Below are 19,708 nucleotides of genomic sequence, written 5' to 3'. Positions count from 1 at the left end.
TCCGGAAATGAGTTCAACAGGTGTTTAAGATCGGGAAGAAAAAGTGGAATATATTGGTGGGAGTAAGTGGAACAGATGGTGTACCATTTACTCACAAAGATATGGACAGCAAAGGAATGAAAGTTTGATTAAAAAAGCAGGGGGACAAAGGGAATATCATTTTGGACCAAGAGGGCAGTAGAATTAGAGGTACCAACAAAAACTGGAGAGGAAGAGATAAAAGAATAACCATAGAAGTGACCAGAATCGAACACGAAGCATCGGCTCCTGGAGACAAGCACAAAATGGTAATTGGCACAAAAACCACATATATTCCAATGAACATAATCAAGTACAGAAAACAGTAAAAAGAAAATGATAATAATTAATGCACAGAAGAGCACAGCATATCAGGGAGGATCAGGAGCAGGTACAGTGAAATCAGGGTGGAAGGAAGTAGGAAGGGGCAGAGGCGAACCACCTGACATGGTCTGCTGAGGAAGGAAGCACCCGAGCAGAAACAGCAGGGAACTTAAGACAGCACCAGAGGAAGAATCAATGGCTGTGGGACTTTCCATAGTGAAGTCAGCTGGCTCTTGTCACTAAGATGAGAAGAGATGCAAGGACAGTCGGAGGTAGGCAGTAGGGGATGGACTGAAGCCTTCTTCCCCACTGGGGAGGGTGTAATAAGAGTTACATGGTTTCTGTTTCTGACTGAGACATTGGCATGCTAGTATACTGTGCAGCAGCTTCCACTGTCTCAGGCAGAGAGAGACGAGAGTGGCCAATACAAAGACGTCTAGGAGGAAGATGGATATTTATGGATGGACAGTTCTCAGGGAGGGCCAAAGGACAGAAGGGAGGGCCGAGATGAAAGGTAAAGGAGGTCACAGTGGACAGAGAGGAGAGGCAACACCAGAACAATGGACAGGAGAAGACTGGGAAGGAATAGTGGCAATGCTGATTGGTGGTCCAGGAGCCCTCGGCTAAATATCACAGAGGAGTGGAAGGAGGGGAATGGTGGAGGTGTCAGGATTTAAGGGGCAAAGGGATACCTCACTAGTGCATTTTGCTGGACCATGTCCAAATTCCAACACCTATTGAAGAGGTGTGGAGAGGGAATGTATACCCGAATAGAGCGTCTGGTACTGGCAAGAATTACAGATGGAAGGGTCCTATCATCACAACTGATCTTAACTACTTGAAGGAGCTGACAACGTTGACCACGAGGCAAATGCTGCTATTTAACTGGACTTTTTTGCAGACCTGATCCAAGATCACATCAATGCAGGGCAAAGTAGCTAGGTGGCAGATTGCCTCCTGTTCCAGTCCAGGTGGGGATTAAAAGTGACATGGGTATCTACTGAGGCAACTAGGTGCTTATGGATGTGCAAGTCATTACTCATGAACTCATCAACTCACCTCTTCATTTTCAACATTTGGTAATGTGTCTTCTTACAGCTTGACTTACAAATTGTGTACATTACTGTAGTATCAAGTTTTATAGTTATATTCATATAATTTGTCTTCTTGGATGGTAAGCAGTTCAGAAAACCCTGGAAGACCTTGAAGAATATGGTTGCTTCTTGCAGGCATCTACAAGAAAAGGTAAACTGGAAACAAAATATTAACTAAATTTAGCATCATCATTATGCAAGATCATAAAAAATTTATTCAATTCATATTTTTATTATTAAAAGATACATTTAGTCATCACATAAGTGTGAGTTTACCGTACTTCATGGACCCTGAGAGACAAACATAGGTCCCTTCCAACAAAAGAAAAAAGAATAAGAAAAAATTATAAAAATGCATTTGAACTTCAACAACATCGTGAGGTATAAAAAATAACTTACTCAAAATATTTTTCTCTTTTTGTCATGCTTGCCTAAAATGAAAGTGCCCCTCAGACTTATGGATACGTCCCACATAAATATGCATCGAGTGCAATGGTCAAGTACCCAAAAGCCAACGGGAGCTTGGAAAAGTAACCCATAATATAGCATCATTATTAAGACGACTAAAATTATTTTTAAAGATTAAATAGTTATCATGACAGAGAAGATGATTTTACATTTTAGTCAAAAAAGGCACTGAATACTGTCCCTATAAATACTGGTGAAACCACCTCTTGGAACCAAGTTCAATATCTTTACAACTTTCAATATGGGCTACTCTCCTAGCATGCTAGAACTCAAATATACCCATTTTGTGACCACACGGTAAGACTGGCCTGGGAGCAACAGGGATGCACGAGAGGCATGATGGTCTCGGTATGGCACGGTTGCATTGTTGCCTCTCATCATCAAGGTTCACATCAATTATAGTCCAGGCCTTGCAGCCAATTCAGTGACTGCTTAGTTAATAGGTCCCATTATGCTTGGAGGGCTATTATTATTATTATTTTTGATTAAAATTTAATCAATTTAGTGTATTAAAAATATGATTAAATGCCTAATGACAATAAATGAAAACTAACTGCTAAACATCAAAATTAGTCTTATCCGCTCCAAAACATTTCAAACCTTTTCCACTAGGTACAATTTCTGAAACTTCACAATTGGGCTTATCTTTAATATTTATGAATGAAGGAGAAGGAAAAGATGTACTGGCTCAATAGTGTGGCCCAACAGTAGAGCACATGTATGGACACATACACGTGTCCACTAGAGCACATACTCCCACAAAGTAAACTCTACCCTTATTTCAAGTGTTTAAAATGTCCAAAATTCTAACTGATCATAAACATCTGTTGAGGTCTACAACATTTTTCCAACAGCTGAAACATCTTGTAGAATATATGAATTGCAAACCTTGATGTGGTACGCAAAATTTACAATTTGCTAAGCATGTGGGAAAACGGAAGACAAGATGGGAAATCTAACTCGTCCGGTTGTGTGCGCAGTCATTCGAGGCTGCATTTGCCTTAACATATTGCAAAGGCAAACTTTAAGAATATTGCAACCTTGCTCCTGGTAGTCATATGCCAATACTCGCTTTGAAAAAGTACCGGACCCCATGATGCAAGATGATAAAACTGTATACTTGTGTACAATTTGCACAATACAGGTTGCATTCATATATAGTTTCCCAAGACTGATTTGATAAGGCCTGAACAGTTATGTTTCTTACAACCAAATTACATTTAATTGCATTTAAATTGCATTTAAATTACATTTAACAAATTGCATAAAATCAGATGACAGCCAAGAAAAAAGCATTCTGGCAAAGGTTGAAACAAATTTATAAGCAATTTTACAGTTTAAGATACTTAAAGACAACACCCAATGTGGAAATTTTCTTTTGTAATTACTGAATGGCTCAAGAAACCTCAGATTTGCTCGTTTGGAAGGGACACTACCGATACATAAAGAAAAATGCGTCAAAAATTAACCTCTATTCTCCGCTGTATTTGTAGTATGAAAGCTACCTAGGTCAATACAGTTACAGTCCAGGTGTGGAGTCTTGACATAAACTAGTTGTACTCTCAAAGGAAGTAGCAAAGACCTCCAAAATTTCTGGAACTGATCACCAAAACAAATAAAACAAAATTGCCTGTACTACGTTGTCAATCATCCTCACACACGGAAGAACTGGTATAGGCTTAACAATAAATAGCTGCCAAGAAATCTATTCTCTGGTGATGAACATAAAGCCAAGAAGTTTGAAATCAGAACTCCAGAGGCATACAAACCAGTTCTTCCTCACCATGATTTATAACCAGGATTACACATCACTCAATGCTTTCCAAAAAACTTATTTTATTCTTATGCAGTGGAGCTCTATTTATCTTGTCTGTCAACTTTGACATTATTTACAGCCAAGTGTCAACATTAAAAAAGACTGTCCAGACAGGTGGGGCAACACTTGTATGAAGGAACTTTAGATTTTGATAAAATATATAATGGAGAGAGAAGAAATATGGGGGAAAAAAAATCAATTGTAATTAAAAATTCAGCTCACCCATTGCCCCATCAGTTTAAAAATAATAAATATGAATGTGGGGTGGGGAGAATAGTGTGTAATTACAGTACCTTAAGTGTAGTTACAGCGTGAGAGCTACGCTCGTGGTGTCCATGTGTGTGTGTGTGTGTGTGTATGTGTGTGAGTGTGTGAAAATGTGCGTGTACAGTATACGACTGTTCGTATGTAAATGTTTTCGTAAGTGTATGATATATGTCATGCTTTTTAGACAATGTCTGAATACTCGGAATTCCTATATTTATGAATAATTTAACCATTTTTTCTTAAGCATATATAAATATAGTCAGTTGAACACTTATGATATGCAATTTGTATACAGTATTTTGAACAAAGACTAACTTAGTTTATTTAGGTTAGGTGAGTGCTAATCATTCCTCAGTAGTACCCAATTTGTACTCAAATTGAACTGATATCAAATAATAACTAATCATTTAATCATATTGTAATAATTATGAACAAAAAATCCTCCAGATATAGCAAAACAAATTAAAAACTATGCCTAGTCAGAAGCAATAAGCTTGCTTACTAGGCCAAGTCAGATGATTTTGTCTAAAAAAAAAGCACGACATACCAGTATATATTTTACACTGCAGAGAGAAATACATGTCAACACAAACCAAACAAAGCCGCAAACCAAGACCTTGTTTACGTCACAACCAGGAGTTTGTCCAGCCTCGCGAGATGCACAACACAGTAAGTACTGCGAACAAAGAGGCAAGTATGGTTTACTGACATCCAATAATACTCTTAAAACTTTCAGTTCATACAAACAATACAATAAACAACTTTAGAAAACAAAATTACAAACTATTCTTTTTTTTTTTAATTCTTGGAAATATTCCCTGTGTATTATTGTATCAAACTTCTTTAAGTGTTAAAATTATTGGTTACGTAATGGATATTGTGCCTCATGAATCGGAATAGTTATGTAGAATGATTAAAAAAAATTGGCCTACTTCTTCCAAAGTAATTATTAGGAAAGGTGCTAAGCCATTATGGCTATATACTGTAGTTATTTTTCTTTCACAGAAACAAGTCTAGACAGTGACAAGTATGCAGAATAGCAGCGACTTTACTACTTAAGTTAAGAATGATCTCCATCAGCGGGTTCCTCTCATCTTTACCAATACTGTACTGTGCTCTAATGTTTAATTGAATAATTATGCTTAAAGGCATTTTATTTGTTTACTTACAATCCAATTTTAGTTTATAATGAGAGCCATAGTTATACTGATATATTGGACAAGTGTGAATATGTCATGATGTGCGTTAGGAATTATAGTAATGCTAATGAGAACATGTGCAGTAAGGAGTACACTTTCCCTATGCGAGCCATCAGCACCAATACTGTACTAGCATATATGCACTAATTCACTTTATCACTTTTTATTGTTACAGAAATCAGAATATAAATCCATTCTAACAAGATAGAATCCAGGGGCCAGATTCATGAAAGCACTTACGCAAGCACTTACGAACGTGTACATCTTTCCTCAATCTTTGACGGCTTTGGTTACATTTATTAAACAGTTTACAAGCATGAAAACTTTCCATTCAACTGTTGTTATTGTTATAAACAGCCTTCTGGTGCTTCGGAGCTCATTAACTGTTTAATAATTGGAAACAAAGCCGCCAGAGATTGAGAAAAGATGTACAGGTTCGTAAGTGTTTGCGTAAGTGCTTTCGTGAATCTGTCCCCAGAGCAGTCGTGTGTCCACGCACGATACCTGGACTTCTTACTCTACTCAACGCCCCTTAGTCTGTATTTACTGAACACTTTATGAGGTGTGAAGCACTGCAAGGTCATCCTCAACCCAAGGTTATTATTGTTATGGATGACCTCATTGTGCTTCAGAGCTCATACACTCACTAGTAACACAGGCTAAGTTGCCATCATCAGGGTAAGAGGTACACATCTCTCAAGTGCTCTGTGAATCCTGTGCCTTCACATTTGCCCCCTTCACCTTCACACCTATCACTGCTCCTTAATAAGCAGCTTATTTATTACTGGGATGTCCTATAAGTAATCATGAAAAGAAGCCAAAAAGGAAGAAGAGTGCTAGTGACATCTATAGCCATCCAGAAATAACCTTCAGCAGACAAGAAAACACTTCCCAGTTTGTCTTTTCAGACTTGCACTAATTACAAAAATGATCCAGAATATTATGGAAATGTTTGCCATTTTTAGTTAACCCTTAGACAGTGGCTATGGAGAAATGGTCATACCCGCCTATACACAAAAAATATAAATACAAATTTCATTATAGAATTTTTAATTTGTATGCAGAATATAAGAAAAACGCAAAAAATAAGTGAATATGTATCGCTTCACTGGGTGTAGGTGCTCCGTAAATCTGCATTTGGCATTTGTCAATGCCTGGTGCTCACATACAGCCCCACTCCTGTGCCAGGTAAGTCCACTATGGGCTCACCATAGGCCGTGCTACTTGGAACGTTTTGTTCCGAGAAGCTGAATCTAAAACAGCAGCAGCAGCCTGGTGCTCGACTTTACTGACGCTTCCTAATTTATTCTCTGATGTTTCACCGATACTTTATTCACTTGTTTTCCTTGATTTACATCCACAGAGAGCTTTTATATCCATATTTGCATCATACATGTAAAACCAAAACAATATTTGTTTAAATCATTATATGATGACCAAATTCCCCTAGTAACATTCATGATGATAACCTCATTTGTTTGAAAATCTTCAAATGTGTATCAGGAACAAAAGATCATACTAAAGTCAGGTATGATCAGGTATCCAAAGGATACCTGATTATTCAAACATGTTTTGATCATGATCAACTAATCATTCTGATCATTCAGGTATCCAAAGGATACCTGATCAACCAGGCTGCGATTTATACGTCTGGGTGCGTGCAGTTCCGTCCAACAACCTGGTTGACCAGTCCAGCAACGAGGAGACCTAGTCGAGGACCGGCCACAGGGACGGTGAACCCCCCGAAATCATTGCAAGGTAACCACATTACCCTGTGAATCAACAACTGATGATAGCCTCTGTCTAAGGGTTAAAGATGCTTATCCTAAAGCAAGTTGCCAACAAACGAGTCAATATTTTTCCCCTATAAAACAGAATTATGGACATGAAGTACTTGCCATGCTCAAATATCAAGTAAAGTGTGCCACTACGATCATTTCTTTCAATCACTGGTTTTAAGTATTATAATGTTTTGACAAGTTCATCGGTATTAAATACCAGTGATAATGGAGAGCTGCTATATTCTACTTGTTATTTTGTAATTGTCAAATCCTCATCATTAGCATTTATAACTTTTAATTGTTGGTAATTGTAAAGATAATTATCAAAAAGTGCTAAGCCAGTAAGGCTATACAGCAATAACATGTTTTACAAGATACTGTGGTTAGAAATATGAAAACAAATATCATTATTGTGGTAAATACTAGAGAAAGGCAAGACACTAGACAACATATGAAAATATGGCCAACTGGCATTTATTTTTAATATATAATAAAAACTCCTTGGACATTTAGGCCAGTCCTTGTTTCTCGCACTCTTTGGACATTCGGCCAATCATACCATTAAGTCATTTTAGAAGTGACCTTTTGTTTCCAGGCAGATCTATGTTGGCCTTCAAGATAACATGGCCAAGGATCTCTCTTAAAATATCCCCAACGGTAAAATTGGCAAAGAATGAGGTCAAGAGAAAATGATGAGTAGTTGTGTTCATTAAAGGGGTAACATCATCGCCGTTGCTGAATGACATTAGCTGGCTGACCAGCATTATAAAGGAATTTATAGGTTGTCATTAATCTTAGCCAACCTTATTGAACAGTGGCTTTAAGACATAGTGAGTGATGAGGTGATGCCACATAGTAATCATGATTGGCCATCTCATTTTTGGAGGAGATAGTATGTGAAGGGGAGAGTCAAGAGATCATTAGCTTCATGACGAGGGCCACATGGAACTACACACAATAAACATTGGCTACTGAGATCACTTGTGAAAGTGTTCATGTCACTGACACCATCCTGACTCATCCTGTGTGGCTGACCACACTCACACCTTATTGTAGTGTCAGTGTGGCACCACCATCATCACAATTAACCTTTCCCAATTCTTAAAACTGGGAAAGCACTCATTCAAAAATAATCAATTATTATTGAAAAGAATTAAAACACATTCAGTGATAGTACTCTACAAAAATATTTGTAGTACATATATATTGTAATTACAGTTCCAAACTGTTTGTCATTTCTGCTCACTTTCACTCCTCGTAGTATTCACAAGCATACCACACTTTCTTACCATATTCTTTCTGCCCATCTTTGACATTATCTCCATTTATTTATTCATACTAACCATACCGTTACACTTCATCTGTACATCCTATCAAGCCCACAAGTGTGTTTTCATAAGCTACATGATTTTCTCTCTTGTATTTACCACAATAAATTTTTAAATTATATTTTGAGTCCCTCTTGTAATATTAACAATGTATGCAAGATGATCGCTAGATAGTGCGTGTGAAAATGTTGTGGTATAATGCTAACACAAAGCAATACTTCAATCATTATTTTGTTTTAGCAGGAAATTGAAATATTATGGGTCACAGGTTTACAACCTTCAATATATGAGAAAGTTTCCTTAATAAATTAATATAGCAAATGTGAACTAATATCAGAAATAGGCATTTGCACCATTAAGGCTGCCAGAGGATTTAATTGGTATTCATGACAAATATTAGCAGATTTGAAAGCTGTTGTTGGTATACAATTGCCTGGTGAAGAGAGAAATGTTTCAGCTCAGGGACTTGAGATGGATGCATAGCTCTACTTGTTACAGTTGTAAATGTATCGTAACATGCTAGCAGGATTCACAGGAAAATCATTTGGATCAAGCAATACCAGAGTAATTAAAAGTGTTTGGAGACTAGACAGTAGATTAGTTACCTGAATAGTTACCAAGGCCTTCAAGTTAGGTAATTTATATTAACCATTCAGCTGCAGCATTTATCTGGGAATTATCCTGTGTGCACCTTTCTGGACAAAATTAGACCAATAATTCAAATTCAACCCAGTGTCTATCAACCGAGCTGTAACTCACACGTCACACCAGCAGGGAAGATGGGTGCCAAGAAGCAACCCCTACCAATCCTCAACCTAGGAAAACTTGGCAAAGAAAGGTGTAAGCTGCCACTGGAACCAGAGCTGGAACACTTGACACAGTGGACCCCCAGAACAAGCACACTACTGCCCACCCAACCACTGGGCCTCTCAAAGGAGCATAGTGCATGTACAGTACTACCTGGTGTGGGGGCCCATTAAGATGATATAACCCCCAGCAGCACACTCCTAAATCTTCTCAAGATAACCCTAACACAAGGCAAGGGCAACTCCAGCTGCAATCACAGAGTGCAACTCTGGCCATGTGAAGTCATCATGGCACACATAACAGGCTGCCATAAAGAGCGATTCAAACGAAGCAAGAAAACAACACAGACGAGCACAGCCCCCTGCAGAGGACAAAAGTCGTAAGGAAGGCCAACACTTATCTGTAAACTTGGTGCCTGAACAGCCAGGAAGAACCAGTACGACCTGCACTATGTGGCACACCAGGTAGGTCAACGACTCAACTGGCTGTCTCTGATAAACAAACACGAATGTCCCGTGGAGCAATACGGGCACGGAAGTCAAGGTTCTCTCACCGAGGTTTGGGTGACCTAAACCGCCGATCTGTAACAAAGTTTAATTTACAAATCAAATATAGGCTATCTCCAGAACTCTGATGGTCACCTTTCCAACATGTTCACAGACTTTATCTAGTGTTCCAGAAGTCTCACCATTCACAAGAACAATCCACACACCACAAAAATCCCAGTAGTGCTCACGAGCATGTTTTGTAGCTTTAGGGGTAATGTAGAAAAATGTAGCAAGCCTGAGTTTGCTTAACACCAATTAACTATTTACTTCATTAAATTTAACTTTTTAATCACATATCTAACCCCTCAATTAGTCCAACCCATCACAAATATGGCTCGGAAATTTGTTAAAAACTTAATTGATGAACTCCACAATCATTGTTATAAGCAAATTAATGCAATACATTAAACTATGACACAGTGGGAAAGCAGATACAGGATAAGGACACCAAGAGAAACAGGAGTGCATCACTAACACATGAACGATGATTGTGTCAGCACGTTGAAATACTGACTTGGTGCAAAGATAGGCAAGAAGTGAAATGTGAGCAACAAGGGTTAGAAAGAAAGAAAAGAAAAATTATGCCTTTTTCTCGTTCATGATTATGAGAGGGATATCAAATATGAGGATCATTTAGTGTACTCGTGTTATGCAATATTGTTGACTCGCCATGTAGAGGGGAGAGCTGGGATGATTGTGGTAGATGTGGGTGGGGTTGGGTGGAGTGGTGTGGGGTGGGGTGTGGGATGGGGTGTGGGGTAGGGAGTGGGTGGGTGGGTGTGGGTGTGTGTGTGTTTGCCGTTTCATTTTAGTTTATATAATGTATGGGATAACTAATTATTAACACAAAATTGACAAAAACAACACGGTGTTGAATACTTTACATGTGTTCCTGACACAAATCAAAGTGTCTTGTAACCCGCTCCTCTCCTGATATCCCGTCTGGTACTGTTATCCAGCAAGAGATACAAACACCATCACCAAATGCCAAATTGTCATTTGACAATCACATGGTTTGTGGTACAAGATAATCTAATCAATAGTAAACAATTAAACATTATAGAATTTCTTTATGGCTCTAAGTAAACTCTATTGCATCTATAAAGATGTATTATAACCATATTTACATCATTAGTATAAAACCAGGTGATAAGAACTCAAATCGACACGTGATGATACAACCTGTCCTCTTAACTCGTAGGTTTCATTTTTCATGTTATGGTGACCAAAGTTATAAATGCAACCAACTATGAAAGGTAACGGCTCGCAAATATCTACACTTTCTAATGCGTCGGGCTCGATAGGTTAGGTGCTTCCTTGGGTGCGTACGTTTCTGGTTAGGTTAGGAGGCTGGATTTTTTATGGGGTGGCAAATCAAGACAACAGACTGGACGATAACCGCATAACACTGGGAATGAACGTATGATGATAATTACCTTTTAATGGTTAAATGAATACTGGAAAACTGAGAATAACAGATACCTGTAGCAACGTGTGGATTCAAAATATTGTCAGGAGCTGCCGTGTCAAGTAGGAGAGTAATATCAGAGAATACACACGGCCACACCATTTGTCCTTAAAACATCTCTTGCATGATGCAATGCATAAAAAAAAAAAAAGAAGTTAATCCAACATATCTTGCTGCCTGGAATAAACTAAATTAGAAGTAGCTTAACCTCCATTTCATGTGTAAGTTGCATGCTTCCAGTTGGGTAGTATAGCACTTAGGAGACTTAAGTGTTGTGTACAGTGTTTGTGACTTGTGATGACCAGGGGCCAGATTCACGAAGCACTTCCGCAAGCACTTACGAACGTGTACATCTTTCCTCAATCTTTGACGGCTTTGTTTACATTTATCAAACATTTTACAAGCATAAAAACTTGCCTATCAACTGTCATTATTGTTATAAACAGCCTCCTGGTGCTTCGGAGCTCATTAACTATTTAATAATTGTAAACAAAGCGGCCAAAGATTGAGGAAAGATGTACACGTTCGTAAGTACCTGCGTAACTGCTTCGTGAATCTGGCCCCAGATAAGCAGGACTCCACCGCATACATTAGAAAGCAAAATAAACTGCTACATGCAAGTTGCACCAAATTGACTTATTATCTTTTACATTCTCCAGGAGTGTTCACTGTAGCCTACATTTTCAAAAACATTTACTGGAGCAGAGGGACAATTAGTCAAGAATTATGCATATTACGTACTGCAAAAGCATAAAATAGTATAATGGCTTTTGCATATACACACTGCAGATGAAGTAGTGTTTGTAGATAGCAAGTCAGCCTGGATTCTTGTATTACATTATATCAGTATCTAGGCTGATAAACTCCCTGAACATGTCAACAACCTATGGGACAACAGTAGTAAGTACATGGCAAAAATATACACACAAACCAGACTTCATACCACTGCAACAGTAGAAAAATGAGATAAGCTTGTAAAAAATCACACTTGAGATCACATATTTTGAGAATGACAGTTTCCTTATTAAGGTCAATAACCACAATCTTTATGTCATTTTAAATTACTATAATAGGATCCTATAAAACATTTACACCTACTGAAACATAGGTACACCACAGGGCTTTTAAGTATTAAAAATTCTTCTGCCGTATTCGACAATCATATGGGAAAATATTAATCCAATTTCCCATATTAAGATGCCTCCAGGACGACCAAGTTCCTACATCTGTTACCGTTAATTGCTTAGCCACAGTGACCCTTAGTAAACATTCCACTAAGGCTCACCTCACCAATATAATAGTAACCATGAACTTGAGTCACCAATAAGGACTCACTCTTCAACAAGTCACTCTCTACTGAGCAATTATTATCTGGCTATTTACAGTCCAGAGGGGTAGATGGGCAAAGACTAGATTCAATATAAAGAAAGAGGCATGAAGGCTGATATGACATATAAATAATAAAGAAAGCAATCACACTCAAATTTTTTTATAGATTAAGAAATTTAAAGTTAAACCGAATGACACTGAAATGGACATGTTTAACAACCATCAAATACAGTGTCAAACTTGAGATGTAAAAGAAGTTAATTCACATAAAAACTAATTTTGTGAACTTAAACATTGAGTATTTGTGCTATATATTAATACAGCAAAGGACATAATGTAAAGATTATGTTAAAAGTTTTATAAATTAGAATAAAAAATTTCTGCATAAAAAATTTATAAGAAATATATCAATAATAACTATGCGAGTTTCTTGGTTGACTACCAGAATGCCCATATGGCTGAGAGTGATTATGGCGGCTGGTATACTCGTGGCTATAATGATCATTATACGTATATAAACGAGGACTATATTCTCTTGTTCTGTGATCACTAGAATTATCTATGCTGGAAGCACCTTCACCGCCACTTCTCCGCCACTCAATACCACCAATGTTGTGGTTCCAAGTTCTATTTTCATGGTTTGAAGATTGTGAAAAATTTTTCTCTCCTTCACTTGGATGGAGCTGTTGGGCATAATTTGACCAATGGGGATTATATCTATCATTTCTATCACTTTTTTCATTTCTATCACCTCTATCGTCACCTTTTTCTCGTCTTCTCTTTTTACTACTTCGTTCCTCAATTTGCTTTTTAAACCTTTTGTCTTTGAGTACATCTTGAAGAACTACTTTCACTTCTTTTAGACCGTGCCCGTCTCCATCGGCATCCTCGTCGTCCTCCTCCTCCCCGTCAAACTGTCTCACAACCATATCCTCCAACTCGTCCTCCTCCTCCTCGTCTTCATTTTGTTCCACTCGGTATTCCCGCTTTCTTTCCTCCCCTACACTGTAATAAGCCCCCGAACCTTCTTGCTTTTTCAACGTTAATTTGAGCCCGATACTCCTCTCGTCAGTCCTGATGCGAAGAGGCGGCACCAGGGCCTTGATTTTCAGTTTTTTAGGTGGCCTATCTTCCTTCTCTCTGTCTCGTCCTCTCTCCTTATCTTTATCTTTACCCCTATCTGATTTTTTCTTATAATCTTTTTCCACTTTTTCCCTTCTTTTATCTTTGTCTGTCCTATCAGTCACTATTCTTAAAGAAGGTGAATGTGTCTGTTTACACAAATTATTTTCACTCGTTTCAAAATTTGGAGACGAAATAGATTTAGAAATATTATTGTGAGTTCTAGGAATATCAGGTGAATGAGATTGATCAGAGTGTCTGCTTATTATATTTTCGTCACAATTCGTCCACGTTTCCCTAGGGTAACCTACCACAGCCGCTTCATTATCTACTGGACTATTTTGTATACTATTCGACACTAATTCTTTATCACAAATCACTAACCCCTCCTCGTGTTCAGACTCCTTTTTACTATTATCATCTGTATTGTCAGAGTCACTCCTTAGCTCACAACACTCAAACTTAGCACCCGGAGATCTTTGTTCTCTTTTATCCTCTTCCTTTCTTTTGCCTGGATTTTGTTGTTGTTGTTCTTCTTCTTCATCTTCCTCCTCCTCCTCCTCATCCTCCTCCTTCATAAATATCTGGAGGCATGCTTCTCCTTCCTGGTCATCGTCAAACTCGTTAAGATCATTTTCATCAGTCTCAAGTTTTGTATAATCTTTATAACTTTCTTCTTCCTCCTCCTCTTCCTCCTCCTCCTCCTCCTTCTCCACTTCTACCACTTTCTCTTGATGTTCTTCAACAGTTTCTTCTTTTATTGCCTTTGCTTCTCTCTTCTCATCCTCTAGTACTTCTTCCTCCTTGTCCTCCTGCTTCACTTCCTCTTTCACTTGACCTTGTACAGCCATCTTCAAGCTGTCTTCCTTTCCGTTGTTTTGATTATGTTCTTCCGCCTCATCTTCCTGCTCCTCGTCCTCCTCCACTTCTTCTACCTCTTCCTCTTCCTCATCCTCCTCCTCCACTTCCTCATCTTTATGCCATGGTTCAAATTTGTAGATCTTTTGGTTTTGCCATTCTAGTTCCCAAGGATAAGGTGTGTCAGGAGGCAACGTGTCCCCACTGGTACGGCACACTCGGCCTGGTGGCACATCTATTACTGCAAATACAAAATATTTATTCCCGAGACCTGGCTATTCACGTGTGCATAAATACATTTACAATTTATTAACTCTTTAAAAATAAATGTTCACTATAGAACTGAATAAAATTATTTGATTATTGTATTACCAATTCTTGCTACTTAAGATGTGACAGTGACTGACCAACACACCTCAAAGCTAAGAAGCTAACAATTGAAGTCTCAATGATTATTACGTGCAGAAATTAAGTGCAGAGATATGAAGCATTTAAACAATGATGAGGCAATTGATTTGAAAATTATTCATCAGTTGAAACTAGAGATGAATGTGTTTGCAAGGTTACATCAGCAATGTTTACCTTGTACATATTCCACATATGCAGATGGAAATTAAGTCAAATTAACAGAATGCTGAGCCAAATATTTGTTTGTTATCTATGTATTATCTGCTGCTACAGCACCTTATTACTATTGTACATATTAAATTAAAATGTCATGTGAATAGCTAAAGTTAAGAAAAACAATATTAAGGAGATACGTACTCTTCCCATTCTGGACATCAGCTTTCTCCCTCTCAATGTTCGTCTTATCTTCCTGTACAAATAGTCGGTACAGCATCACTGTTTCTGACGACGCATGACGACGCTGAAATGCAATACATATTGCAATCATCCACAGCACCACAAGATATAAATGGCCAATCACAAACTATGAACCTAATTAATATTTTAGCATTCCAGTGACACCATCTGAACTTTGACAATAAATATTGCAATGGTGCAAAAATACATCATATCTCAGAGGATGAGCTTTTCAGTAAAGTCACTTCTCTAACCATTCCATTTATACTTTCATGATTAAACTCTTGAAATATGAGACAGTGTGGACAGGGCTGATTAGGGAAGCCAAAGAAAATAGCCAAAGACATGATTCATACACAAAAAATACAGGAGAAATGATGCTTACCATACTATCCTTGATCAAGAGAGATTGATATTTGTATTTCATGTTATTAAACTTTTTCAAAAGAGATTCAGCTTGTAATTCAAACTGAGCATTGGAGTCTGCCAACTCCCGAGGCGTCGGAGCACATTCACTGAACACGTGGTAACGGATTAGACGCTTACAGGCATCAATTTTATTTTTAAATGGATTACGATAATCGGGATTTAGAGCACCATTCTGGTCAGTCTTCAGCTGATGTTCAAATCTGTAAAGTGAAAATTAATAACAAATATACTCGATTTCTAACATAAAATCATTAAAATCTTTTATTGAAAATAAGTAACGAGATCCTTCAAAATCAAAATGTTGTATTAATAATAAATCTATCTATCGAATTCATATTTAGGATTCTTTGTTTCCACCAGGAACTCTTTCAAGAGGGTGGCCAAGAAAAAAATCTCCAGATAGCTATATTTCAACATGAACCTCCAAGCTGTTCTATGCCTATTGGCCATCACAAGCCCTGAACTGTCTGACAGCCAAAATGTTGCCTTTTATCATGTTGGTTGTAACACATCACCAACCCCTATACTACACACACTACAGTATTTTGCTGTCATAATCTTTCTCTCATAATCATAAACACAAGTCGAGCCTGGCCTCAGGCCGGGCTCGGGGAGTAGAAGCACTCCCAGAACCCTCTCCAGGTATGTGTCAGGTATTTCTTAAAAGCTTGTTAAATCTGTCCTCACACTTACCACATAGCCTTTTCACACTATCAACTACCACATCAAAATTACAGTACTTTAATGAAATTAAAAAGCATTGAAAGATTAAGGCTTCTTCAGATTAGTGAGTATCAGCCTGGATAGGCTAGATGGGTCTCACACACTTCTTATTAGGCTAAGCCACTTAAACTGGGACACTTATCAAATCTGGTGAACAGGTTGAATTCCTAGCAATCATCCTCACTCCCTGCCCCCCACCTTTAAAGAGTACTGTTATCTGTACCCACTCTCCTGTCCTCAACCCCTTGAGGTTACTTTACCTTGAGGTGATTTCGGGGCTCAGCGACCCCGCAGCCCGGTCGTCAACCGGGCCCCCTCCCCCTGCCCCCTCACATCTTGGCCAACCACATACTGAAGACACTTTTTGTCCTCACATATTCCTTCCCAATTATTTATGGAACATGCATTTCTGAGAATTCATTTCAAGAGCCAATAATAATCTTAATAGTTTAAACATATTTGCATTGAATTATGATTAGAACAATTAAAATAAAAAATTTCAAGCAAACCTACCTAGTCCTTCAATTCATGACTCAATACAGACAACAACTGCTTTTCAAAATATATCTGCTTCTCATACCAAATTTCTTAGATAAATATTAAATAACAAAGGATTAAAAGGGCCTACTCACAGTTGTTCCTTTGTAATGCTGTAAGCTAACGGTGCCTTAGTCTGGCTCGGGGACTGTTCTTGAACTCCGGACGTTGAGCTGGGGTGAGGCGAAGCCTGCGAAGGCAACACCATCCCTGGCTGCACTAACGACTTCGGAGAAGACCCCAAGGCATTAACGTGACTGACAGCCGGTGTAGTGGAGGATACCGGAGAGCACTGAGGGGGAGTCATTTTGCTAGAATAGTTAAGGGTATTGCTGGTGCTACAATTAGACACGGTGGTAGAGGTTGTGGGCACCGTTGGTGAAGAAGCCGACGTGGTGATGGTGGGCATGCTGGCTCCAGCTCCTGGACTTAAACTTCCTTTACTTGAACTTACACTTGAAGAAACCTGCAACACCAGGAAAACATTAGTCAAATCTAATTAATACTTGACTTTTACTCTTCCAATGGCAAGTGCATCTTTTATGTTAGTGAAGTTTTATCATTGGTAATCCAACTCGTCCTCCTACAAAAAATGCTTTTCGATTGTATGCGTTACGTAAGGCCAAAAACTGTCATGCCAGTACTAGAAAATGGAAGCGGCTCGCAAAAGTGAAGTACTGTTCCGTTTTCTGTCTTGGGTCCTCGGAATTACTATAGAACACTTTAAATTGGCCATTTTCTTGACGTTTGGAAACCTTAGGAGGTCAAGCCAAGTAGCTTGACGTCCTAAGGTCAATCCATCAAAAGCTATTTGCACGAGGCAAATGAGAAAAAAAGAAAATGAGGAAACATGAACAAAAAACTAAAGCTACAGATAGTGAAAGAAAATACTTTACCATCAAATTTAAAGCTTTAGCAAATTTTCATTCCCATGAATATCTACAGAAAAATATAGGAATTCCTAGCCAGCAGCATGAGAAACCAACCTCAACTACTAAGATGTCTATCATTGATGATGTATTCAATTGTTTCAAGTAAGAAAAACGACATTACACTTGTTCCGTCAACTTTACATTTATTGAAGGCAAAGAATGCTTCACTAATTCTCAAACAAACCTTCAAAAAGTTGTGGTTTTAAAGATAATGTAACATTAATATAACATTTCAAAATTTGTTTCTAATACCAATTTCAATTCAAACGATTTGAGCAAAGTTTTTTCTTGGACGTTTTGTTAATAGATTTTTATTTCAGTTTTTATTATTCCTATCTTAAAATTCACATACAATGGAATATGATGTGTATACATATTTTGGAAGTCTAAAGAAATCGCACATATTTGTATAAGATGTATATAATTTACTTTCTCCCATTCTGCATCCTAAAATGTGAAAATAAGATGCTTTATATAGAAAGCCAAACATACTTGGACATAATGTAATGGACAATACGTACTGCACTTTACAGTATATTTTCCCCCCACCACATGAACATGGTGAAGCAACCCCCCCCCCCTCGGCCCCCTGAACAAGGCCCTCGTATGTCTCTACTCACAGATGTCATCTTCTGCCTCCTGGGTAACAAAATATAAGGCTTTCCACTTTAACTCATCAATGCTAATTGACTAATTTTATTACAAAAAAATATTATGTTTAAATATTTAATTTGTTCTATTAATATGATGTGTATTACTCATACTGAATATGTTTTATATCATACTATAATTAATAACAAAGGGATGTCTCTCTCTCTGGGGTTGTGGCTGTCTGTGTGGTTCATCCAGAGGGTGTGGCTGGGTAGGTCTTTCTCTCTGGGGTTGTGGCTGCCTGTGTGGTTCATCCAGACACCTGACTGTAAGGTTGGGATGGGAGGGGGGAGGGAGAGGAGATGTGCAATCTATGCAGAAGTGATGATAGGTTCACCTTAATTTTATTTTTTCATACTGCTTGATTTCTGTGGCACATGATTGGTTCATGGTTAGGTCACAGAGGGTTCAATTCCTACAGTAGGGCAAAAAGCTTGGCCAATGTTTCCTATCATCTGAAGCTTCTGTTCACCCAATAACAAACAGGTACTCAGGAGTTAAACTGTTATGCACTGCATCCTGGGGAAGGTTGTGAGCAGTTGGCCTAGGGGAAGGGCTCGATAAGCCTTACAGGCTTCCTGTCCCTGACTACAGCACACTATACAGTGACCTAATATATTGGTCAATAATAGCCAAGGTCTGCAAATTGGAATGTAGACCAACCAGATATGTCCAACACTGACATCCAGAGAACTAAACATGTTCCGTGGGTAAACCAAACCAGCTCTTTCCTAGATGCAGAGCTATGACCATCTAACACATGAGAGTTGTATTACATACACCATATACTGTCAAAAAAGTGTTTGTGAATAATTAGAAATAATTTATGTATAATATGCAATGTTCACTAAACTTAAAGCGCTATGACCAACCTGTGGAATGGGAGAGTGATGAGGTGCTGGTGTGTGAATGGCTGGAGAAGGAGGAGGAGGAACAGCAACAGCAGCAGCAGCAGCAGCAGCAACAGCAGCAGCAGCAGCAACTGCAGCAGGAGGAGGAGGAGGGGGTGGAGGAGGAGGAGGGGGAGGAGGAGGGGGAGGAGGAGGAGCTGCAGCAGCAGTACCTGTTGTTGACACACTTCCTGGATCCTTCCATCTCTGTAGAACTTGCTTACTTTGGTCCATGATCTGTCTCTGTTGATCCTGTGCACAATGGTACACAGAGCATATAATAGTGTATATTGACTTTTACCATGTTTTTTAAGG

General features: G+C 38.4%; 1 protein-coding gene across 17 annotated transcripts in view; it reads right to left on the bottom strand.

The window, feature by feature from the left end:
- Window positions 1–1,648: 1,648 nt before the first annotated feature.
- Window positions 1,649–19,708, bottom strand: part of LOC123768251 (uncharacterized) — a 65,479-nt gene continuing 47,419 nt past the window's right edge. For all 17 annotated transcript variants that reach the window (XM_069307016.1, XM_069307008.1, XM_069307009.1 and 14 more), the window contains 5 exons: window positions 19,376–19,645; window positions 17,016–17,386; window positions 15,617–15,860; window positions 15,193–15,295; window positions 1,649–14,668 (listed from right to left, as the gene is read on the bottom strand). In XM_069307016.1, coding sequence (XP_069163117.1) covers window positions 12,855–14,668; window positions 15,193–15,295; window positions 15,617–15,860; window positions 17,016–17,386; window positions 19,376–19,645 — 2,802 coding nt within the window. In that variant the 3' untranslated portion in view covers window positions 1,649–12,854. The remainder of the gene's footprint in view (window positions 14,669–15,192; window positions 15,296–15,616; window positions 15,861–17,015; window positions 17,387–19,375; window positions 19,646–19,708) is intronic.

This window comes from Procambarus clarkii, chromosome 59 (genome assembly GCF_040958095.1).
Source record: "Procambarus clarkii isolate CNS0578487 chromosome 59, FALCON_Pclarkii_2.0, whole genome shotgun sequence".
NCBI classification, from domain to species: Eukaryota; Metazoa; Arthropoda; class Malacostraca; order Decapoda; family Cambaridae; genus Procambarus; species Procambarus clarkii.
This window is presented reverse-complemented; position numbering and strand designations above follow the sequence as displayed.